The 23811-nt window shown below is 39.5% G+C and overlaps 2 protein-coding genes across 5 annotated transcripts; one reads left to right on the top strand and one right to left on the bottom strand.

Moving 5' to 3' along the window:
• Nucleotides 1–3934: 3934 nt before the first annotated feature.
• LOC136666245 (rhamnose-binding lectin-like) lies at nucleotides 3935–23187 on the top strand. The gene is made up of 18 exons (XM_066644332.1): nucleotides 3935–4016; nucleotides 4173–4217; nucleotides 4442–4577; nucleotides 4650–4759; nucleotides 5106–5150; nucleotides 5260–5395; nucleotides 5490–5595; nucleotides 11015–11084; nucleotides 11619–11804; nucleotides 20205–20240; nucleotides 21028–21090; nucleotides 21547–21582; nucleotides 21741–21785; nucleotides 22048–22183; nucleotides 22256–22365; nucleotides 22651–22695; nucleotides 22808–22943; nucleotides 23038–23187. Exons 1-18 carry the CDS (start codon nucleotides 3950–3952, stop codon nucleotides 23144–23146), a joined length of 1617 nt encoding a protein of 538 aa, XP_066500429.1. The 5' UTR covers nucleotides 3935–3949; the 3' UTR covers nucleotides 23147–23187.
• Nucleotides 12506–17125, bottom strand: LOC136665986 (rhamnose-binding lectin-like). Of its 4 annotated transcripts, XM_066643908.1 has the most exons (12): nucleotides 17063–17122; nucleotides 16880–16969; nucleotides 16589–16624; nucleotides 16172–16216; nucleotides 15943–16072; nucleotides 15409–15518; nucleotides 15264–15308; nucleotides 14775–14910; nucleotides 14568–14677; nucleotides 13750–13794; nucleotides 13082–13217; nucleotides 12508–12985 (listed from the first exon to the last, which is right to left on the bottom strand). In XM_066643908.1, exons 2-12 carry the CDS (start codon nucleotides 16908–16910, stop codon nucleotides 12877–12879), a joined length of 933 nt encoding a protein of 310 aa, XP_066500005.1. In that variant the 5' UTR covers nucleotides 16911–16969; nucleotides 17063–17122; the 3' UTR covers nucleotides 12508–12876. The 4 variants fall into 4 exon arrangements, with proteins under 4 accessions (XP_066500006.1, XP_066500007.1, XP_066500005.1 ...); XM_066643909.1 differs by lacking the exon at nucleotides 15943–16072 and having other exon boundaries at nucleotides 12506–12985; nucleotides 17063–17125; XM_066643907.1 differs by lacking the exon at nucleotides 17063–17122 and having other exon boundaries at nucleotides 16880–17047.
• Nucleotides 23188–23811: the final 624 nt, after the last annotated feature.

Below are 23811 nucleotides of genomic sequence, written 5' to 3'. Positions count from 1 at the left end.
AACCAAACATGCAAAGGGCTTGCAGGCCAGAAAAGGCATAGAATAAATGGGAAATGCAAAGAACCCTAACCCTAGGAATAATATGTCATTTCTTACCACCAAACAGTATTCATCAAAGGGAGTTTCATTATTTTTATTCAAGTATTTAAGTCAAATAATTTCCTCCTCCAAAGTTCCATAGTGTAGCTTCTGCAGTACTGAGCCCAGAGTAGCAATGACAGAGGGTCTATTCTCTCTATTACAGGTCAGTGAGGTGGTGTAGTAGTGAGATGTGGCTACACTATGCTGTTTATGAATCTTATATTGAAACCTTTAAGGGTTAAAAATTACCTGAGTAAACCGCTGAGAACAGTGAGTAACAGATATATTATTTTGTAATGGTTGAGTTAAGGGGAAAATAAATAAATAAGTAAATAAATAAATAAATAAGCAAGCTTATTAGAGAAAGGTGTTAAAAGTTTTATTAGTCTTTTCCTGTAGGAAGTATGGGCTGATTTCTCACTTCTCATTCTATTGGGGGAAAGAAAGTTTTAAGAAGAGTTTTGGTGCAGCTCAGTAATTTTTGGGCTGAAAATATAAGTTCAAATTGTCACCAGAAAACACCTTAATCCAATCATTTCCAATATCAAGTCAAATACTGAGTAGTTTTCTTGCAATTAAACGTTGTTTGTGATTTGTTTTCTCTTACTCGTGATTAAGAGCGGGGTGAGTGACATTTACGGTAGAATGTAAATTATGAAGTGAGATTACAGACACTGATTTTTAAAATGTTCTTTGTTGAATATAATTATATTAAACTGATACTAAAATATATTTGGTGTCTTTTGTGCACTTTCTGCAGGCATGTTAAGTTACATTGTGAAACGTATGCGCTTTCTCATATTTGATTATAATTATGGAATTAAAAAAATATTCTTATATACAGTGGAACCTCTACTAACGAATGCCTATACTAACGAACTTTGCAACCACGACTCTAAAAACAAACCCGAACCTCCGCTGAGCCGGCGGCTGGAAATGGCCACTGACCCCAATCGGCGAGTCTCCCAGCGCGCCCAGACTTGAGTGAGCTTTTAAGATTAGCACATTGTAGTTTTAGCAATTTAGCATTAGTGTAAATAGCAGACATCGAAAATCGTTAAGCCGTATCTACGCTTCGTCTCCCCACATTCACCCACCTACTCTCCGTTATTCCACCCACCCCCACCTCCCGTCATACAGCCAGTGCCTGTGTTACTCCTCCAGCCAGTCGTCAGGTCTTCAAGGTAGCGATGTGTAACCACTTAAAACTTTTTTATTTCTTTTTTATTACTGTTACCACTGTATTTCTCTTTTATTTTTAGCAACGCTACATGTATTTTTTTTTTACTAATTTGAGAGTTTTGTAAACATACATCAGTGCAAAAAGGGTGACTTTCGGGGTGGGGGCTGGAACGCATTAATTGCTTTTCCATTATTTTAAATGGAAAAATTGACTCGAGAAACGAACTTTTCCACTTACGAACCGGGTCACGGAATGGATCAAGTTCGTAGGTAGAGGTTCCACTGTATTTTAATTTGTGCTCTCTTTTGAGAAGCTTTGATAAAGGGAGATGAGTAAGGGATTCATTCATTCATTATCTATAACCATTTATCCAACACACGCACTCACACATTCACTCACTCACTCACATCTATGGACACTTTTGAGTCGCCAATCCACCTACCAACGTGTGTTTTTGGACTGTGGTAGGAAACCGTTGCACCCGGAGGAAACCCACCCAGACACAGGGAGAACACACTAACTCCTCACAGACAGTTGAAGTATATTAAAATGAAGTAGAACTTATTATTAAGTGGGTGCAGTACATAGGATGACCCATTGTTCTTCAGTGTTTGCCTAAAAAGGGGTTTTGTCTTTGTGTGAATGGGATGTTGGTGGAGCTTTCCTGGAGGTAGTAAGACAGGATGTCCTTACAGGTTATCTCTTTTTACCAGGACAGGAAATGAAGTAAACAAAAGACATAGTATTCACCATATGTTGACACTGACCAACCTATATAACCTACACTTGCAGTTACCATGTCAGAAGATATTGACTAACTTCTCAGCAAGCTGTCCATTGGGGCTTGTTAAGATGCTGTTCTTTTCATTGTATTAAACCTGAACATTTTGCAATGAAAGAATGGTGTCAGCATAGAGGTCGTTTTCAGCGTCTTCTTCACAATACTGAAATGAACTACACAGTCACCCGTAGTGGGAATAGAACCCACGACCTCCACGTCCTTGGAGCTCTGTGACTACGACGCTACCTGCTGCGCCACTGTGCTGTAGTTAAAGTTACACTCTGGGACCTTTTCCTACGTCCACCAGCAATTTCCAGTCTTGCGCTTCACCCCATCTAGCGGTATTTGCAGCCTGCACACGTTCTCGAAAACATTCCTCCTGATAGTCTGTAATGAAATCATGTGGAATCAGTAAATACCAAAGATATTTTTAATCACTCTGGTTTAACAAATATCAAATGTGTTTCACGTAAACTCTGCAAGCGTTTTTCATTCATTGTCTGTAAGAACGTATTAAATGTTCCTAAGCGATAAGAAAAAGACTCAGAGGAAGGGCATGAGACTTGGTAAGCCGCCGTTGGCCAGTAGAGGGAGCCACAGGACTCCTTCCACCTCATCAGCAGCAACAGTCTCCACCTGTGCTTCCATCCTATTTAACCACACCGTGCCGTTCTGTGGGTGTGAGGTTTATAGTCGGAGAGTTTTGTGTCAGAGTCTTCAGGTAATTTTGTTTGAAAGTTTTGTCTAATTTCTTCCTGAACTGTTGCTTCTTCTTTGTGGTCCAATCCTTTCTCTCTGAGTGTCTAGATTTCATTTCAGGTTAAAAAATGATTATATATTGTTTTAGGTGTAGGTTGTCTGTAAGTTACAACTTAATATACTCTATGCTAATATACATGCTGAGTGGAATCAGTGTAGCTCTAAAATAGAAATGGATGATGGTACAACTCTATCCCATAGCTAACTGGGCTTATAACCGGAAGGTTGCAGGTTCAATCTTCAGAGCCATGACTGAAGGGCCCTTTAGCAAGGCACCTAATGCCCAGCTGCACTGCTCCAGGCATTGTGTGTTCACTGTTCATGAATGTGTGTGAACTTGTAATACATGGAATTTTAATTTATAATATATGGAAGTTCATGTGTGCAAGCACAGTGGCCAGTAGAGGTTCTAATTCTATTCTGCAGAGCTGATAACTAAGGGTTTCTTTTAATGTTAATGTATTTAGTTATATTATATCACACCTGTTTTGAGTGTGTCAAATGTGGTAATAAACCAGTGGCTGTAACAGTGCTGGAATGTTTCAATGATTAATTTTAGTCTCCAAGTTGACAGTAACTCAGGAGATGGCCTGAAACCCTAAAGATTGAAGGCTTCCTGTGGAAGGTTTTTACTTAAACCAGTGCCTTTTTCTTATTTTTGTGTATAGGTCAGAATCAAGAGTTCCTCTGCTCCAGTTGCACCATGTTCTTGAAGCAGTTTTTACTCAGCTGTGAGTTTCTTAAATGCCATCTGAACACATCTCTTAACTTCTGATTGTGGTTGGTAGGAGGTGTAGCTTAGTGAAATGATTTAATTTCAGGGGCATAACTTCCCCAACGAAACTGGTAGCCATCAGGTTTGTCAACAGTCAATTTCACTTAAACCTTTCTACCAAGTCCACAAGATCTAGCTGATGTGAGGATCTAGTGCCTTTTATGAAAGAACTAAGTTCAAGAATATCACCTGATGACTTGTGGAAGTTCAACAGACGGCTGTTTGTGAATAAACAGTTAATGTATGTAATTCAACAGTTAAATTTCTAAATATTCCCCTTTTCCTGGTCCAAATCATCTTATTGCAGGAATATTAAAGCACAACGACTAGGTTTAACCAGCTTAGTGTTAAGCTTGTTTGGGTTGTTGAGATGGTTAAGGAAGTGGGTCTCTTTCTTGCAGTGCTGATGGCAGCTCTGAGTGGAATCTCTTCTGCAGGCAAGTACTTAGTGGTTTAGCATCAAGTTTTAACACCAAGTTTGTCTAGAGTGTTTAAACTAGCTGTAAAGCTAAACCAGTTCTGGAATTCCACGTGTATGAATATTTTTAGGTGTCTTAATATTTGTGCTTGTCACTCATGAATTTTCCCTCTAGTTTACATCGTGATATGTGAGAATCATCGAGGCACACTGGACTGTGGTGAGAAACTAACTTCATGTGCTTATGGCATTATGCTTAAATTCAGATGTAGGATTAGTAGTCTTACCTAAGGACATTGTGCTGTAGCGTGGCAGTGTTGCTCAGTATGGGGGAGGGGAGGGGCACCATTGTCCTGTGTTTGACAACCGATCTCTGGGATCTGTAGTTTGGCTTGTGGATTACTTCCACCCTCTCCCAATATTGTTCTGTTTTATTCTCTTCAGGAAATGATGTGATTCAGGTCGTCGGTGCTAACTATGGACGTGTTGATAAGGTCACCTGCTCAGCGGGACAGCCCAGAAAGCTTGTCCAGACCACCAACTGTGGTTCCTCAGGCACTTCTAATATTTTGGCTCAAAGGTACTTTTGTAGGGCCATTTAAATGCATGTTAACTTTTAGCTGGAATGGTTGAACTGAATACTTTTGTACAGGTGCAATGGCAAGAAGCGTTGTGATTTGGAGGCGACAAATGCTGTGTTCGGTGATCCTTGTGTTGGCACTTACAAATACCTGGTAGTGTCCTACAACTGCCTACATCTTGGTGAGCGATCCTCCTGTGTATCCATGCCTTGTCTGTCTCCTTTTCCTGCTTCAGGTGCATTTTAGTCCAAACTACCTTCAAACATCAATGACCTGGAGTATTTTGACCTTATGACAAGGCGTTTCAACTTTGTCTTGATGCTTTGCTAAGCTCAATCACCATGGGGCAGGGATTTCAGTCTGATTACACAAGAATTCAAATGTATGGTTGGGACACAACTGGTTGTCTCAATTGTTCTTTGAATACAAACTGCAGAATGAGGAATGTCTGACAGGATTAAACTGCATTTTCTAATGAGGAATCTTATGGAAATGTGCAAAGGCTAAGCAGTGTTTGTTCCTTGCAGTGACCAGTGTGACCTGTGAAGGAAAAACGGCTAGACTCTCCTGTGGTTTGTATAGACTACTTAACATGCATATTTTAATAGGCACTACGTCCATTGCCCTTCAAATGGTCTTTCATGGTGTAAATACTTGGAGGGTTCTGTAAATCTTTCTCAGGTACTGGGGTCCTCAGGATCTTGGATGCCAAATATGGCCGAACAGACACCACCACATGTGCTGCTGGGAAGCCGTCAAGTCAGGTCTCCAATACAAACTGCTTTGCATCCAGCTCCCTGTCTGTGGTTAAGAACAGGTCAATTTCACCAACTAAACTAGAGACAAAATATTCTTGTACATTTACTTTCTGCCTGTTTCTCACTTTGGCTTCCTGCTCCCTCCCTATCTAGGTGTGAAGGTAAAAAGAAATGCACGGTCCCAGCCACAAATGATATGTTCCCTGAACCCTGTGTGGGCACCTACAAATATCTGACTGTTTTGTATGTCTGTAAGTCCTGAGCTTGAAATAAAGTATTTGGGACCCTTTTCTTTGTTCTTGTGTCCTGTGTAGTGTTGAAGCTGAGTTAAATGACAGTGTTAGGCTATAATCTACAAAAGTTGGGTGCAATGTTCTGTTCAACATGGATGTAATTCAGTTAACCCAATTCTGTGCTCAGGTCACAATCTTGTGAACCCCGCAAGCATTGGTTTTGTTCTTTTATAAAATTGAGATGACACAGTCAAAGTTTATTAGACACATGCTTATCTTGTGAGAATTTCTGAAACATCCAGATGTTATCTATTCTGTGGTTCTACATGAATATATTTGGTGCTGTTTCCTGAGGAATCTGTGTCAAGGAAATACAGCTGTGCTTGCAAGATTTGTTGTAGGGCTGTAGGCAAAACTGCCTTTGTCAAGACCATCTCTATAGTGCATTTCCCCAATGTGCTCTACTCTTCCACAACCACTGACTACACCTTTTGGCTGTTTCTGATAACCCCTTCACAGTTGGCTTTAGTTTTCAGCCTCTGATGCTGAACTTCACAAGCAGGCACATGGCCCACTATTTAGCATGGATGTTGTGCAGTTAAGCCACTTCTGTGCTCAGGTCACTATCTTGTGAAACATAGATTGAATGTGTTATTTGAAAAGATGTGTTTAATATGACCAATAAGAAGCATTGTTTTCACAGCTCTGCTTAAAAGATTTGTTGTAGGGCTATAGACAACATTGCCTTTTTCGAGTGTATGACTAAGGCTGGGAAAGGCGCAGTCCCATTATTTTACACTCTAACACAACTAGGTTAATAGTTATATTTTGATCTGTAGCAAATTTAAAATGAGATCTGGGAGCAAGTCAGTAATTGTTTCACACAAACCTGAAGCTACAAGTGTGTTTGCAAACTGAAATTTAGAATGTGTCTCAGATACACTCTTTGACAGATTTTTGTGCTTGACTTCAAACTGTGTTATGTATGTTTTGTAGACTTGGAGAACCAGTTGTGTCCTGTAGAATCCATGATGTAGATTGGAATTTACTGCATTTGGTAGATTCACAATTTTTTTCTGTCGCATGCATAGCACATGGAAAAATCCTACATGGATATGGTTGTTTTTGTGGCAAAACTAAAATGAATCTCTAAGTATCACCAGGAAGGAATATCGATGCTCAAAGAATTCTTTGGGGAGACCAGAGGAATAAAGACATGCAGTCAAGAATTCTTTCTTATCTCTCAATCTTTATTGAACAGAGTCAAGCAATATATAGGACCTCAGTCACGTACACCATCATGTGTACCACTTGGGCGTTATTACATCTTGTTCCATCAACCCAAACATTCCCTTATTGGTGCCTCATTATCTCCTATTCTATTACTTCGTGGAAAAATGGTGAGACATGTCTTCTGTTGACTGCCTTCCTTCTAATCTGTTTAGCGCCTTCCTCCCACAGGTCAGTATAACCACACAATGCAATCAGTCCCTTGAAGCACTAAGGCCTACATAATTTAGAACAGAGCCAAGATGAATCAATCTTTAATATAAATCATTAGTTATTATTAACCATTACTCATTAGTGTTAATCTGCATTTTTCCATCACATTCCTCCCTTTTTATGATTTAAAAACATCAATGCATGTGAACTTATAATCATAATATTGCTAAAAGGTAATGCAAAAGATAACATCAACCATAGACTAGCTAAACTTTCAGTCTAGGCACCATAACTCATGCACTAAAAAAAGCATACTGAATGATTACATGTGATACGATTACATGTCAAATGATTAATTCAAATTATTATTAAGACTATAAAATCAGCTTGAAATCAGGATTAATAAATGAAAATTGAGTCTCAATGTAGATTTACTCCTCATCCAAAGAGGCATAGATTGGTTGGGGCATTTCAAGAGGCATTTCATCCAGCGGATTTCTCTTGCGACCAGAGGCTGCAGGGTCAAGCTCGATGTACACGTCTGCACTCACCATACTGAATGTAACAAAACTTTAACAAAAAGTTTTGATGATCAGACTTCTGATACAGGGAACAATACAACATCTGTGACATTGTGATTAGTGACATTAATAATAGAAAAATGATCACCGCGATAGCCAATTTCAACCCCAATGCTCCCAGTTTGCCAAAATAGGAAACCATGCCATCCAGTCATTATTTATACCTGAAAATCCATACAACTCCTCAGTAAAAGTTGTTAACTCCTTCATAGCCTTAGTGAATGACCCGTTTGCTGCTGTGTGATTAGGAATGAAAGTGCAGCAGTGATCACCAAACATGTGACATACACCTCCCTTTTCAGCCAAAGTCATTTCTAGGGCAATTCAGTTCTGATACGTCATTTGTGAAGTGTAATGCAACTGTTTCCCCAGAATTCTCAATGTGTCACGAGTCATATTAGCCAGACGTTGTTGATTATACCATATGAAATTTAAACAGTCCACATTTTTGTTGACCGTTACCCATACAAAAATTGACTCAAACCCTGCTGCTATAGGGTTTCATGCTTTGAATTCATTGGGGACCACCAGTGGAATGCCTATTGCATCTAAGTAAATCAAACAGTCCCCCATGAAATTTCTCTTGGCCCTGTGAATCACCTTTTTAGTTGGAAGGTCAGACAATTTGGATTCAGGAAAAATAAGTGTCGGCTCTGCCAACATGACTAGTGCACGTGTACCTGTCCAATTTGAAGGAGGGGCTGATCTAAGACGACCTCCATTACCACACCGCCAAAATATGTCAGCCCTTGGTCTCCGTTGAGTCACCAACTGTGTGTAACCTGAGGGAGAGAAAGCATACACGTTCTGAAATGTAGTTGTGTAATCAGACCCCAGATGAAACACTTTTTGATTTTGATCAATCGCCTTTGGAGCAACACCCTGGAAAATGTTCCAAGCACGCAACGGTTAGATACAACACGCATTATGTCTTTTGAGAAGTTTCTGGTGTAACACTCATAGGGAGCGTCCAAGTTGTCAACATAATCATCTGGGTTTTCAATCATCCCTGTAGGGGACAACATTAAGAAAGATTTAAGCCATGTGGGACATTCACAATGTATAACTGAATAATTGGATGTTTTTGAGCCAGCTGCTAGAGCACAATCTCTAGGACACATATAGCCCCCCTTTATTGACTGATCTAGGATGTCTTCATCCTTACATATTTTAGTTTTATTCCTCTGCAGTAAGCATTCTATCTTTAATGGATCTGGATGCATTGTATTTGGCACAAGTGGAAGCATTGTAAGGAAACCGCATAATAATGGAACCTTCCCGAGCACCCATAATACACATAACATGATGAATTTGTGGCTGTAGTAACAGCATATTTGAAAAAGATTTAAACCTGATCGTATGGAGTCGCTGGGATAGCCTGAACCTTGAAATTACCCAGGCAATGCTGGTGCCAACAACACCTACCAAATGATTAACAGTTGGTAAACATTCATTCTTGCTTCACGCCGTCACTGTCGTCCCTCTGTAAGGTTGGTGCATTTTTGCAGTGCACCACATGGATCCAGGGTGCGCATCCCTCGACCTTCACCGCAGTTTCAGTAGTCAGCAGGACCTGGAAGGGCCCCAACCACTGTTGATTCTTCCAGTGCTTACGCCTGTGATCCTTTATCACCACCCAGTCTCCTGGTTTCAGAGAGTGTAGCTTCCCCTCCAACGGTTTAGGCAAGGCTGCTGCTGCCTGTGAGTGAACAGAACCCAAGATTGTTAGTAATTTCTTACAATAGGACAACATGTGGTCTTCCAAGAGTCCCATGTCGTCCATGTGGCTTGGTGGACCCAAACCCCATCTCGGTGGCCTGCCAAACAAAATTTCAAAAGGTGTTAGACCAGTTTTGGTTCTGTTTCGCATATACATTAACACCAGTGGTAACACCTGCACCCTCTTTCCGTACAACTTTTCTGAAGCTTGCTTTTGATTGTTGCATTCTCTCTCTCGACTGCTCCTGCACTCTGTGGATTATATGCACAGTGTAATTTCACATCAATGCCCAATTTCTCTTCTAGCTGAGTGATTGCTGTGCTGAAGAAAGCTGGTCCATTGTCACTCCCAATGCGCTGAGGAATACCCCAAAGAGGAATATTGTGCTGAATCAAAACTTTCGCCACTGCCTGAGCGTCTTGTTTGCTGGTAGGGAAGCACTCAACCCATTTAGAAAACATATCCACTAGACAATACCTATTCCCCTCGCATTGGTTGAGTTCAGTGAAATCCATTTGCAAATGTTCAAATGGCTCATTGGGTGGAGGATGTGCCCCTGGTGTTATTTTAATGTTTCATGCTGCTTCGTGCTGGGCACATATGAGAAATTTTTCACAAACCCTTTGTGCAAAAATAGTGAACCCATTTGTGTACCAGATTTGTTGTACTGCAGATACCATAGCCCCTTTAGATGCATGATCTTTCCCATGAGACAATTTTGCAAAATAGGGAAAATAAGCAGAGGGTAGACAAGGCCTACTATCTGAAGCTTGCCACATTCCGTCAAGCAGAACGCTCTGTCTCCGAGGCCTGCGAAGTTAATTCTGTGTGTGAGAGTGTGAGAGGGTGGAGCTCCGAAACACAGGATTCCTGAAAAAGAGAAAACATTGGATCATTTCCAGCTGCTTTTTTTGCTGCTTTATCTGCAAAAGCATTTCCTCGTGCCACTTCTGAAGTGTCTTTTGTGTGAGCCTGGCATGTAATTACAACAACAGCTTTGGATTGCTTTTAATAATGATGACACTATGATGTGCAATGATGTGCAATGTGTTTCCCTGTAGATGTCAGAAAAACCCGGTAGGACCATATCATTCCAAAATCAAACACACAGGAACATGTATATTTGGAGTCAGTCTAAATATTCACAGTCTTACCCTCAGCCAGTTTTCATGCTTCTGTGAGAGCCACCGATTCAGCTGCTTGAGCTGAGAATGACCCGGACAACCTTCCAGAACACAAACACTCATGCAGAGACACAATAGCCAACTTGGTTCTTTCCACAAGTGTCATGGGATACCACTGTATCCTCCACACACAGACCTCGATGCCCACATAGACTCAGTATATATTAAATACTCAATTTACACATTAAATCCCTAAATCCCTGCCCAGGAGATTAATTGGGCGAAACTTAGAAAGCAAAAATGCACTTTTTTCTCTCTCTGTCTGCACGGAACATCCTAAAGACTCTGTTACTACATCTGTAACTTTGGCCAGACATCCCTTATGCTGAGGTCTAAATGAAAAACATGAATCTCAAAAGTGGTTGCTCATAAATCTACTAAAAGCTAAATTCTATCCTTGCTACTGTCATCTTTATTCTAGGCATAGCAACATAAGAATCAGTTTGTGTTAATAACAAAAATGTATCTGTTATTTATAAGATTTATCAATCACTTATCTGCTCATGGTCTTGTCCAGATGCTCCATTCCCCTCTCACTCCTCCGTCCCACTCCCCTCATCTCAGTCTGCTGCCTCCACTGTTGTCAGGTTCAGTCTCTTATGAAGTGGTCATGCAGTCCACAGGAGAAACAACCCGAGTTTTGTCCTGCTGTTCCTTGTCCTAGCTCAGGTCCATGACCATGGTAAAAACCCCTCCGTGGAACTTTACCAGCTACTTGTTTCCACAGAGCCAGCTGAGCCCCTGCCCATTTACACTCTTCCATCTTCTTGCTGTACAAAGTCTTTTCTGCCTGTGCAGCAAAGTTCTCTACATAAGCAATCTGTTTCCATATCAGCATGCAAGTCTCCCATTCGAACTGCCAGCACTCCCCAAAGTTCATGTAGAACTTCATCACGGAGCTTCATGCTCAATGATGTGGTACCTTTCCTTTTGGGTTGAAGTCTGTTGAAAAATGTGGAAATATTTTTGGAAATATGGTCGAAGAAACTGTTGTCTCTCCGGTCTTAACTGTCTCCCCGACAGCCCCTTCTGCATGCTTCAACTGTTGTTGTAGGCGTGTGGTCAGCGTCGGCTGCTGCAGCTGTGTCAGTAGCACTGGCTGTGCTCTCAACAATGGACAGAGATGCAGGTGGTGGTGGAGGTGGTGCAGGTGAAATCAGTTGAGGACACACGTCCAGGTCCCAGTCAATCTTCGGATGATGACCATACTCAGGACGCACATTTGGAGGAAGCCGGTTCAGAGCCAGACTCTAGCGGACTCTTTCTAAAGGCTCCTTACTCAATAGAATGTCCTGCTCTAGGAGCTCGTCAGCTCTGGAAACATAAAATCAACCCCTTACTGAGGTTCAATCGGTGTTCCCTCCTGGTGTAATGGGTTGCTTAATCATCAACCTCATCCAACATGGTGACATGTTAGAATTGAGGTGTCACAGCTCCAGGGCTTTGGGTTGTGGGTTTGAGTTCCTACTCTGGGGGATTGTCTGTGAGGAGCTGGGTGTGTCCGCCCTGTGTCGGTGTGGGGTTCTTTTGGGTGCTCTTTTTCCTCTCATGGTTCAAAAACACACTTTACAGGTGGATTGTCTACTCAAGTGTCCATGGGTGTGTATGAACTTGTTGCCCAGTGAAGGACTGGCACCCCCTCCGAGATTTGTTTCCACTTTATACCTAGTGATTCTGGATAGGCTCTGCAACCAATGCTACCCTCAACAAGACAAGTGGTTACAGACAATGAATTATCAAACTATTACAACTTTAATTTGAGAATAAAAGACCCTTACACAGTTTATGTACAGCACATATAGCGGTTAAAACCGAGTAATTATAAATTGCAGGAGTATTTTTCCAATATTTGTCCAAGTTTAGTCTCAGAAGCTGCTTACATTTTCTGTTTGTTTTCATATTTATTCTGGTGGCTGGCTGAAAAGGCAAATTATCCAAGTACTTGGTAACAAACAGGTGAACTGAAGAACTCCTGTGTGAAATGAAAATACAGCAGCATTTGTAGATAGATTCCTTTATTATTCCCACAGCAGAGAATTTCAGTGATACAGCATCAAAAGGGACAGAAAAAAAAAAAAAAAGTGAACAGGCTGCAGGTAAAATATCCCAAGTTGTAAAACCTCTAGGCTTTTATATTGGATAGAATTTGTTTGTTTAATCCAGAATTCCATAGTCATAATCATAGACTTGATTTAAATGATCACAGCAAAGAGTCCTTAAATGTCTTAATATATTTTATTGCAAGCTCACTAATTATATGAAGGTCATGTGACTCATATGCCTTTAAGGCAACCAAATTCTAACACAAAACAGGGAATAGTTTTCTTATTTCAGAAATGATTTAAAGCCCTGTCACTAACCAGAGAATTCATGGACACCTCAGTAAATACAGGAATAGACAACAGTTAGGTATTTGTAAGTGCCAACACAGGGGTCAGTGAATACGTTATTGGTGGCAGAGACTGCACATTTGCTTTTGCCTCCACAACTGTAAAAAAAATAAAGAAATAAAGTGTTAAATATACAGGAAACCAGTAAATGTAGAAGGATATATTTTTACCTTAATGTAAATGATATGATTTACCTATTTTTAACCACAGATAGTGTGTTGGTTGCAAAGCAATGAGTGTTGGTGACCTCATTGTTCGGACGCCCAGCAGAACAAGTGATGGAATCGGTTCGGCCGTAGTTAGCACTCAGGATATTTAGAACCCCAGAATCTGAAAATGTAAGGTGTCATCACTAGGAAAATTAGGCTGAAGAAACAATTCAGATCAGTTCAAGATGGATAACGCATTTAGAAAATACATTTTAATATCAGCTACTATTTGGGACAATAAGGGTCTTTATATGGTTCCTTACACAAGTTTACTAACTATTTATTAATATTTTATTAAAACAACATTATAAAACAGACTTTAATTTATCTTATTACAGAAGGCATTGAACATCAAATTATGTAAAATGCACTCCCAACAATGTATGCAATGAAACAAGTTTTACCATATTTCCTCACACAGTAAACCCTACTCCCAAGGGTCACGCTTTGTTTTTGTGGATTTATTTGCACAAATGTAAATGTTAATACTTATCATACATTAAAATGTATAGCGGTGTGTTCTGTGTAGACATTATATTATCAGTTAACAGAAAATCAACATGAGCAGAAGTACCCAAACGTTTACACACAACAGCTGGATGCAGTGTTTTTGATTAAATATCGTATGAAGGTAAAAAGAGGTCTATACAAACCACAGGTGAGCACAGCTGTGTTTCCTTCACAGGTAACATTCGTCTCTGTAGGAAACAATCACTACTTATTATTTAATACACAGTGAATTCATTACATTGATTTGTCCTTTTTACATAGCTGTTAAACTCAGAATGGTCAGAGCCAGCCCTACCTTCATATATGTAATTTCTAGTTAAAAGAACAGTTCAGTAAAAATGTGTTAAATTCTCTGTAGAAAATTCAGCATTTAGTGATTCCATACTGCTTTTATTAGTTTTCTTTCTATTAAATTTGTTTATATATTTCCCCCCAAATAAAATCTGCAGAGATATTTTTCAAAATTTTGCCCAAGTTCTGTCTGAGATATTGGTTACATGTTTTTAAATTAAATTTAATTCAGACATATTCATTGATCGTTTTGTATGAACTTTTTATTCACTCAACACTGACTATTCACACAATTCTCATTTTCTATCTGCTGTTTGTTTGTTCATTTATTTATTTTCCCATTCAGATTTGTCTCCTGTTTTGACTGTTTGAAGTTTATGTGACTGATCTCAGACTGTTTGATGCACATTTTGTGGATTTTTTTTTTTTACTCCATACTGTATCCAGTATAATTCAATGTACTATATGCATCTGTGGCATTTGGCTGATGTTACATAGAGCAACTTACAATATTTTATTTGTTTTACAGATGTAATTTCTGGATAAATGATTTGACTGGCGGAGAGTGAACTTGTTTGCAATGTGAAAGACAGTGGTGTTATTCACTACACTTGCTAACTGCTGTAGGACACAGTACAACAGAATATCCGCTAACTACAAGCCAACTTACGTTTAGCCACACAGGTATAGGTCATGGACAGGTATTTATAGGTGCCAACACAGGGACCAGTGAACACATCATTTGTTGCAGAGAGAGTGCAGGAGTTCTTCCCTTCACATCTGCACAGAATAAAATTTAACTCATGAACCACATGGGAAAAAAAAAATATTGTGTGTAATTATTTCAGGGCCTTATTCTTTGACACAAAACACTCACATTGTTTTAACTGTAGCTAGACTGTTTGTGACATAGCAGTCAGTTTTGGTGATCTCACTGACTGGACGTCCAGCAGAACATGTGGTGGAGTCCCTTCGGCCATAGTTAGCAAGCAGGACATTTACAACACTCCCACCTAAATTTGAATTGTAAGAAAGTAGGACATTTACAGTACTTGCCATTCTTTTCCAGAGAGATTTAATCTTCTGACACTGACAATGTATTAATTGTACTGCCTAGGATTCTTGATATAGCAAGCTACTCCTCCCCAAGCTGAGAAATGAACAATAATCTGCCAGATATTTTTATCTCCAGCTGTGTTACTTTTTCCCAGTTTAATCTGTAATTACTGTTCATTTGCTGAATTTAATACATTTGAAATAAAATAAACTAGAATTTAAGCTGATTCTCTTAAGAGGAAATTTTAATTCAGCAAACTATCCTCGATGTTGATTAGTTATTATATAACACCAATTATAAAACTCTCACCGCAGTCCAGTGAAATGTAACTACCCTCACATGACACAACGGAATCTAGAGAAAAAATTCAACAAAATACATCAGGTTTTTGAACTCAGTACTAGTTTTATCACAGTGTAGTTTAATAGAACACACCTCTCCATAGTTTACTTACGGCCTGTAACGCAGTCGTAGGTTGTGTTGAAGTACTTGTAAGTTCCATAACACGGGTCAGAAAGGCCAAGAGTATCAGTCCTAAACTCACACACACTTCGCCCATTGCACCTGTTTCAGACAAAAGCAGCAGAAGATATTTACCTGGAGAGTCAGTGTTAGGTGTTTGGTTCTAAGCATTTAGAATAACAGTAGATCTCTGCAGCTCACTTTCTTTTCACTGGATGAAAGTGCCCTGCTATTTAAATTAGAATAATTAAAACATTTCTTGCTATTTGTGCTGTGAACAGTGGCAACCTGAAGTCCTGACCAATGAGAGAACTTTTCTGGCTGTATACCCATATAGTAAGGGGAAAATATCCTGAATTAACCAAAATTATTTGCATGAATTTTAGACATTTAGCGAGTTTTGAGGTCTCACCCTAAATAGCTTAGGGCCCCAGGAGGAACAAGGGGCCATACATTTTTACATTTGTAGTTGTTTTGTATTGTGTAGAACAGTAAAAGATCTTTATTTTGAAAAAGGAATCATTACATGTCAGAGATAAGTGAAACATTCATTGAACACTGTGTGTTCTGAGTTTCTGAAGCAGGGCGACCAACACTACACACAGTCCTGTCTGTACGGCCATAAATTGCAGACTTCACTCGTATCAGTCCGCTCTCTAAAACCATAGAAATATGGACATAAACGGGGAGTTAATTATTTATATTAGGACATGATTAATGACCTGATTTTGGTAAAGTTTTAAGTCTGAACTTACCACAACTGAGGCGCTGGTCTGAGCCATAACATGTGATTACATTCTCTGAAATCAATAAATCAGTTTTGAGCAAAATAAGCCTTTGCATTTGTTAAGGGACCCTTACAAAATATCACCACAGTGTTAACAACATTGTTAAATATTTAAAGTAAGTTGTTAGCAGCTTAGCTAGTAAATACAAGAAAATATACAGTATTGTATTGAACAACACAATTTACTCTATATAAGCTCAAAATTACATTAAGGAATGGCACAAATTTAAGATTCACTTTAAATATACAGTAGCTGTAGCTCTATCCACAAAAACAATCTACCAATTTACTGCCTACACCTAATAATAATAATACATATTAAATACAACAATATAACTTACATAAAGAAGCAGTGTATGATTTAGGTAGATATCATATTCATTACCTGCATAGGTGAGCATTCCCAGCACTGCCATCAGTACTGTGAGACAAAATTAAACATCGCTTTAACTACATTTGAAATGCATCAAAATATCAGTTTTAAGGGAAATTTTGCCTAATCCCTAGACTGAATTTCTAGTTTCAAGTTTTACTCTGCTCTCATGCATGAAGATTCATAAACATTGTCCTAAAGACACCTACTATTGTCTCCATGGAAGTTTTGCATAGTTTAATGTGTTTTTTTTCTGTTCATGAGGTGCAAATCCAATAATTATGCTATTCCATACAAACTTACAGGTGAGTAGAGAGAGCTTCAGGAAGAACATGGTGCTGCTGGAGATGTAAGAAGCTTAAGGTTTGAAGCATTGATAGCACTGGAGCTTATCTGTATTTATAGGGTACAAATCAATTAAAATTTCCAGAAATTCAGGATTTTACTGCATGTGGAACAACTCATTATTCTTTTTTATATACTCACAGCTGAATGTGGCACGTAGGGATTTTAGTAAAATTTCATCTGACCACATTTAGTCTATGCCTGGCTGTGAACACACACACACTAGTGATTAGTGATTAGTGAATTCAGCTGACATATACAAGCAGGCACATACCTTTGTGACCAGGAAGCAGTTAGGGGAATGTGCTTGAAGGAGGAGGAGGCATAGTATGGTAAAAGAACATCATTGGTCACTAAAGGTACAAACAGTCTAAATCTCTTCTCCAAAAGGAAGGGTGAAAATTTGTAACCTTCAATTAAAGATTTGTGTAAAATAAACAGCATGGTACAAGTCCTGGAGATGAAATGAGGTGTATGAAATTAACACCATTTTAAAAATTACAATTATAATAGAATAAGGGACAATTATTATAATTATTAAATCCACAGTCTAAACCAAAAGAAGTCACTAGGATTAAGGTAGAATAAGGACTAGGAAAACCAAACATGCAAAGGGCTTGCAGGCCAGAAAAGGCATAGAATAAATGGGAAATGCAAAGAACCCTAACCCTAGGAATAATATGTCATTTCTTACCACCAAACAGTATTCATCAAAGGAAGTTTCATTGTTTTTATTCAAGTATTTAAGTCAAATAATTTCCTCCTCCAAAGTTCCATAGTGTAGCTTCTGCAGTACTGAGCCTAGAGTAGCAATGACAGAGGGTCTATTCTCTCTATTACAGGTCAGTGAGGTGGTGTAGTAGTGAGATGTGGCTACACTGTGCTATTTATGAATTTTATATTGAAACCATTAAGGGTTAAAAATTACCTGAGTAAACCGCTGAGAACAGTGAGTAACAGATATATTATTTTTTAATGGTTGAGTTAAGGGGAAAATAAATAAATAAATAAATAAGCAAGCTTATTAGAGAAAGCTGTCAAAAGTTTCATTAGCCTTTTCCTGTAGGAAGTATGGGCTGATTTCTCACTTCTCATTCTATTGGGGAATAAAAGTTTTAAGAAGAGTTTTGGTGCAGCTCTGTAATTTTGGGCAGTTTTCTTGCAATTAAACGTTGTTTGTGATTTGTTTTCTCTTACTCGTGATTAAGAGCGGGGTGAGTGACATTTACGGTAGAATGTAAATTATGAAGGGAGATTACTGATACTGATTTTTAAAATGTTCTTTGTTGAACATAATTATATTAAACTGACACTAAAATATATTTGGTGTCTTTTGTGCACTTTCTGCAGGCATGTTAAGTTACATTGTGAAACGTATGCGCTTTCTAATATTTGATTATATTTATGGAATTAAAAAAATATTCTTATATACAGTGGAACCTCTACTTACGAACGCCTATACTAATGAACTTTGGAAGATACGAACAGGGCATTTGAATATTTTTTGCCTCCACCAACGAACCACGACTCTAGAAACGAACCCGAGCCTCCGCTGAGCCGGCGGCTGGAAATGGCCACTGACCCCAATAGACGTAGACCCCAATAGGCGTCTCCCAGCGCTCCCAGACTTGAGTGAGCTTTTAAGAGTAGCAAATTGTAGTTTTAGCAATAGTGTAAATAGCAGACATCGAAAGTCTCTCCACATTAACCCACCTATTCTCCGTTATTCCACCCACCCCCACTCTCTACTAATTTGAGAGTTTTGTAAACATATGTCAGTGCAAAAAGGGTGACTTTCGGGGTGGGGGCTGGAACGCATTAATTGTTTTCCATTATTTTAAATGGGGAAAATTGACTCGAGAAATTAACTTTTCCACTTACGAACCGGGTCACGGAATGGATCAAGTTCGTAGGTAGAGGATCCATTGGATTTTCTTTTGTGCTCTCTTTTGAGAAGCTTTAATAGAGGGAGATGAGAAAGGGATTCATTCATTCATTCATTCATTATCTATAACCATTTATCCAGTTCAGGGTCACGGTGGGTCCGAAGCCTACCTGGAATCAATGGGTGTAAGGTGGGATTACACCCTGGATGGGGTGCCAGTCCTTCACAGGGCAACACACACACTCACACATTCACTCACTCACTCACACCTACGGACACTTTTGAGTCGCCAGTCCACCTACCAACATGTGTTTTTGGACTGGAAACCAGAGCACCCGGAGGAAAGCTGCCCGGACACAGGGAGAACACACTAACTCCTCACAGACAGTTGAAGTATATTAAAATGAAGTAGAACTTATTATTAAGTGGGTGCAGTACATAGGATGACCCATTGTTCTTCAATGTTTGCCTAAAAAGGGGTTTTGTCTTTGTGTGAATGGGATGTTGGTGGAGCTTTCCTGGAGGTAGTAAGACAGGATGTCCTTACAAGTTATCTCTTTTTACCAGGACAGGAAATGAAGTAAACAAAAGACATAGTATTCACCATATGTTGACACTGACCAACCTATATAACCTACACCTGCAGTTACCATGTCAGAAGATATTGACTAACTTCTCAGCAAGCTGTCCATTGGGGCTTGTTAAGATGCTGTTCTTTTCATTGTATTAAACCTGAATATTTTGCAATGAAAGAATGGTGTCAGCATAGAAGTCGTTTTCAGCGTCTTCTTCACAATACTGAAATGAACTACACAGTCACCCGTAGTGGGAATAGAACCCACAACCTCCACGTCCCTGGAGCTCTGTGACTACGACGCTACCTGCTGCGCCACTGTGCTGTAGTTAAAGTTACACTCTGGGACCTTTTCCTACGTCCACCAGCAATTTCCAGTCTTGCGCTTCACCCCATCTAGCGGTATTTGCAGCCTGCACACGTTCTCGAAAACATTCCTCCTGATAGTCTGTAATGAAATCATGAGGTATCAGTAAATACCAAAGATATTTTTAATCACTCTGGTTTAACAAATATCAAATGTGTTTCACGTAAACTCTGCAAGCGTTTTTCATTCATTGTCTGTAAGAACGTATTAAATGTTCCTAAGCGATAAGAAAAAGACTCAGAGGAAGGGCATGAGACTTGGTAAGCCGCCGTTGGCCAGTAGAGGGAGCCACAGGACTCCTTCCACCTCATCAGCAGCAACAGTCTCCACCTGTGCTTCCATCCTATTTAACCACACCGCGCCGTTCTGTGGGTGTGAGGTTTATAGTCGGAGAGTTTTGTGTCAGAGTCTTCAGGTAATTTTGTTTGAAAGTTTTGTCAAACTTCTTCCTGAACTGTTGCTTCTTCTTTGTGGTCCAATCCTTTCTCTCTGAGTGTCTAGATTTCATTTCAGGTTTAAAAATGATTATATATTGTTTTAGGTGTAGGTTGTCTGTAAGTTACAACTTAATATACTCTATGCTAATATACATGCTGAGTGGAATCAGTGTAGCTGTAAAATAGAAATGGGTGATGGTACAACTCTATCCCATAGCTAACTGGGCTTGTAACTGGAAGGTTGCAGGTTCAATCTTCAGAGCCATGACTGAAGGGCCCTTTAGCAAGGCACCTAATGCCCAGCTGCACTGCTCCAGGCATTGTGTGCTCACTGTTCATGAATGTGTGTAAACTTATAATACATGGAATTTTAATTTATAATATATGGAAGTTTGTGTGCACCCAGTAAACATTTAGCCGTCTAATCAATGTTCTCTTAAGGTTGAAAATTAAAGTTGAAAAGATGTCCAAACACAGACATTGAAAAGATGACTTTTAAGATGGATTTTGGACGTCCAGGGATGTTCCTTGTTTACCACAGTGACCAATAGAGGCTCTAATTCTATTGTGCAGAGCTGATAACTAAAGGGGTTTTTTTTTTTTTTTTTTTTTTTTTTTTAAATGTATTTAGTTATATTATATCACACCTGTTTTGAGTGTGTCAAATGTGGTAACAAACCAGTGGCTGTAACAGTGCTGGGATGTTTCAATAATCAATTTTAGTCTCCAAGTTGACACTAACTCAGGACATGGCCTGAAACCCTAAGGATTTAAGGCTTCCTGTGGAAGGTTGTTTTTTTTTTTTTTACTTAAACCAGTGCCTGTTCTTATTTTTGTGTACAGGTCAGAATCAAGAGTTCCTCTGCTCCAGTTGCACCATGTTCTTGAAGCAGTTTTTACTTAGCTGTGAGTTTCTTAAATGCCATCTGAACACATCTCTTAACTTCTGATTGTGATTGGTAGGAGGTGTTGCTTGGTGAAATGATTTAATTACAGGGGCATAACTTCACCCCCAACAAAACTGGTAGTCATCAGGTTTGTCAACAGTCAATTTCACTTAAACCTTACTACCAAGTCCACAAGATCTAGCTGATGTGAGGATCTAGTGCATTTTATGAAAGAACTAAGTTCGAGAATATATCACCTGATGACTTGTGGAAGTTCAACAGACAACTGGTACTGAATAAACGGTTAATGTATGTAATTCAACAGTTAAAATTCGAAATATTCAGCTTTTCCCAGTCCAAATCATCTTATTTAGATTGCAGGAATATTGAAGCACATTGACTAGGTTTAACCAGCTCAGTGTTAAGCTTGTTTGGGTTGCTGAGATGGTTAAGGAAGTGGATCTCTTTCTTGCAGTGCTGATGGCAGCTCTGAGTGGAATCTCATCTGCAGGTAAGCACTTGAGGTGTTAAAACATGATGCTAAACCACTAAAAGTTTGTCTAGTGTTTAAACTAGCTGCAAAGCTAAACCAGTTCTGGAGTTCCACATGTGTATGAATATTTTTAGGTGTCTTAATATTTGTTTGTCACTCATGAATTTTCCCTCTAGTTTACATCGTGATATGTGAGAATCATCGAGGCACACTGGACTGTGGTGAGAAACTAACTTCATGTGCTTATGGCATTATGCTTAAATATCAGATGTAGCATTAGTAGTCTTACCTAAGGACATTGTGCTAAAGTGTGTGTCAGTGTTGCTCAGGTTGGGAATAAAACCCCAGTTTTTTTTTTTTTTCTTCCTTTTGGGGAGCAGTTGTGATATGTACTCATTTTGACAACTGATCTCTAGGGTCGATAGTTTGGCTTGTGGATTACTCCCACCCCCTCCCAATATTTTTCTGTTTTATTCTCTTTAGGAAATGATGTGATTCAGGTCGTCGGTGCTAACTATGGACGTGCTGATAAGGCCACCTGCTCAGCGGGACAGCCCAGAAAGCTTGTCCAGACCACCAACTGTGGTTCCTCAGGCACTTCTAATATTGTGGCTCAAAGGTACTTTTGTAGGGCCATTTAAATGCATGTTAACTTTTAGCTGGAATGGTTGAACTGAATACTTTTGTACAGGTGCAATGGCAAGAAGCGTTGTGATTTGGAGGCGACAAATGCTGTGTTCGGTGATCCTTGTGTTGGCACTTACAAATACCTGGTAGTGTCCTACAACTGCCTACATCTTGGTGAGTGATCCTCCTTTTTTGTCCTTGTCTGTCTTCTGTTCCTGCTTCAGGTGCATTTTAGTCCAACTTTGTCTTGATGCTTTGCTAAGCTTAATCACCATGGGGCAAGGGTTTCAGTCTGATTACACAAGAATTCAAATGTATGGTTGGGACGCAACTGGTTGTCTCAATTGTTCTTTAAATACAAACTGCAGAATGAGGAATGTCTGACAGGATTAAACTGCATTTTCTAATGAGGAATCTTATGGAAATGTGCAAAGGCTAAGCAGTGTTTGTTCCTTGCAGTGACCAGTGTGACCTGTGAAGGAAAAACGGCTAGACTCTCCTGTGGTTTGTATAGACTACTTTACATGCATATTTTAATCAGGCACTACTGCCAATGCCCTTCAAATATTGTCTTTCATGGTGTAAATACTTGGCGGGTTCTGTAAATCTTTCTCAGGTACTGGGGTCCTCAGGATCTTGGGTGCCAAATATGGCCGAACAGACACCACCACATGTGCTGCTGGGAAGCCGTCAAGTCAGGTCTCCAAAACAAACTGCTTTGGATCCAGCTCCCTGTCTGTGGTTAAGAACAGGTTAATTTCACCAACTAAACTAGAGACAAAATATTCTTGTACATTTACTGTCTGCCTGTTTCTCACTTTGGGTTCCTGCTCCCTCCCCATCTAGGTGTGAAGGTAAAAAGAAATGCACGGTCCCAGCCACAAATGACATGTTCCCTGATCCCTGTGTGGGCACCTACAAATATCTGGCTGTTGTGTATGTCTGTAAGTCCTGAGCTTGAAATAAAGTATTTGGGACCCTTTTTTTTTGTTCTTGTGTCCTGTGTAGTGTTGAAGCTGAGTTAAATGACAGTGTTAGGCTATAATCTGCAGAAGTTGGGTGCAATGTTCTGTTTAACATGGTTGTAATTCAGTTAACCCAATTCTGTGCTCAGGTCACAATCTTGTAAACCCTGCAAGCATTGGTTTTGTTCTTTTATAAAATTGAGATGACACAGTCAAAGTTTATTAGACACATGCTTATCTTGTGAGAATTTCTGAAACATCCAGATATGTTATCTATTCTGTGGTTCTACATGAATATATTTGGTGCTGTTTCCTGCAGTGAGGAACCTCTGTCAAGGAAATACAGCTGTGCTTGCAAGATTTGTTGTAGGGCTGTAGCCAAAGCTGCCTTTGTCGAGTCCATAAGTAAGGCTGGGCAAGGCACAGTCCCATAGACTTTGGTGTTTAGAGAAACATTTTAGTTCATCTGACAAGTTCAGACATTTGCCCGATCGCATTAGTCTGGAGTGAAATTTAACATTAACCATGGCTCAATTATAATCATACATAGGATAAGATGTAAACTACCCTAGAGTGTAGTGGAGTATGGACCGAATAGAGAGCTGAAGATTCTTAAAGACTCTCTACTTTAACAAGGATTTTTCGTTTGCAACAA

This window comes from Hoplias malabaricus, chromosome 14 (genome assembly GCF_029633855.1).
Source record: "Hoplias malabaricus isolate fHopMal1 chromosome 14, fHopMal1.hap1, whole genome shotgun sequence".
Taxonomy (NCBI): domain Eukaryota; kingdom Metazoa; phylum Chordata; class Actinopteri; order Characiformes; family Erythrinidae; genus Hoplias; species Hoplias malabaricus.
Note: the sequence above shows the minus strand (reverse complement) of the source record. Positions and strands in the feature narration are given on the sequence as shown.

Bases quoted from the DNA above. Each gene is read 5' to 3' on its own strand.
- LOC136666245 (XM_066644332.1), top strand. From the start codon at position 3,950: ATGGTTAAGGAAGTGGGTCTCTTTCTTGCAGTGCTGATGGCAGCTCTG. The intron at 11,085-11,618 runs GTTCAGTCTCTT...AACAATGGACAG, and splicing joins GCTGCCTCCACTGTTGTCAG to AGATGCAGGTGGTGGTGGAG. The intron at 21,091-21,546 runs GTGAGTTTCTTA...TCTTTCTTGCAG, and splicing joins GAAGCAGTTTTTACTTAGCT to TGCTGATGGCAGCTCTGAGT.
- LOC136665986 (XM_066643908.1), bottom strand. From the start codon at position 16,910: ATGTTCTTCCTGAAGCTCTCTCTACTCACCT. The intron at 14,911-15,263 runs GTGAGAGTTTTA...ATTCAAATTTAG, and splicing joins TTACATTTCACTGGACTGCG to GTGGGAGTGTTGTAAATGTC. The intron at 12,986-13,081 runs GTAAATCATATC...TTTTTTTTACAG, and splicing joins CTATCTGTGGTTAAAAATAG to TTGTGGAGGCAAAAGCAAAT.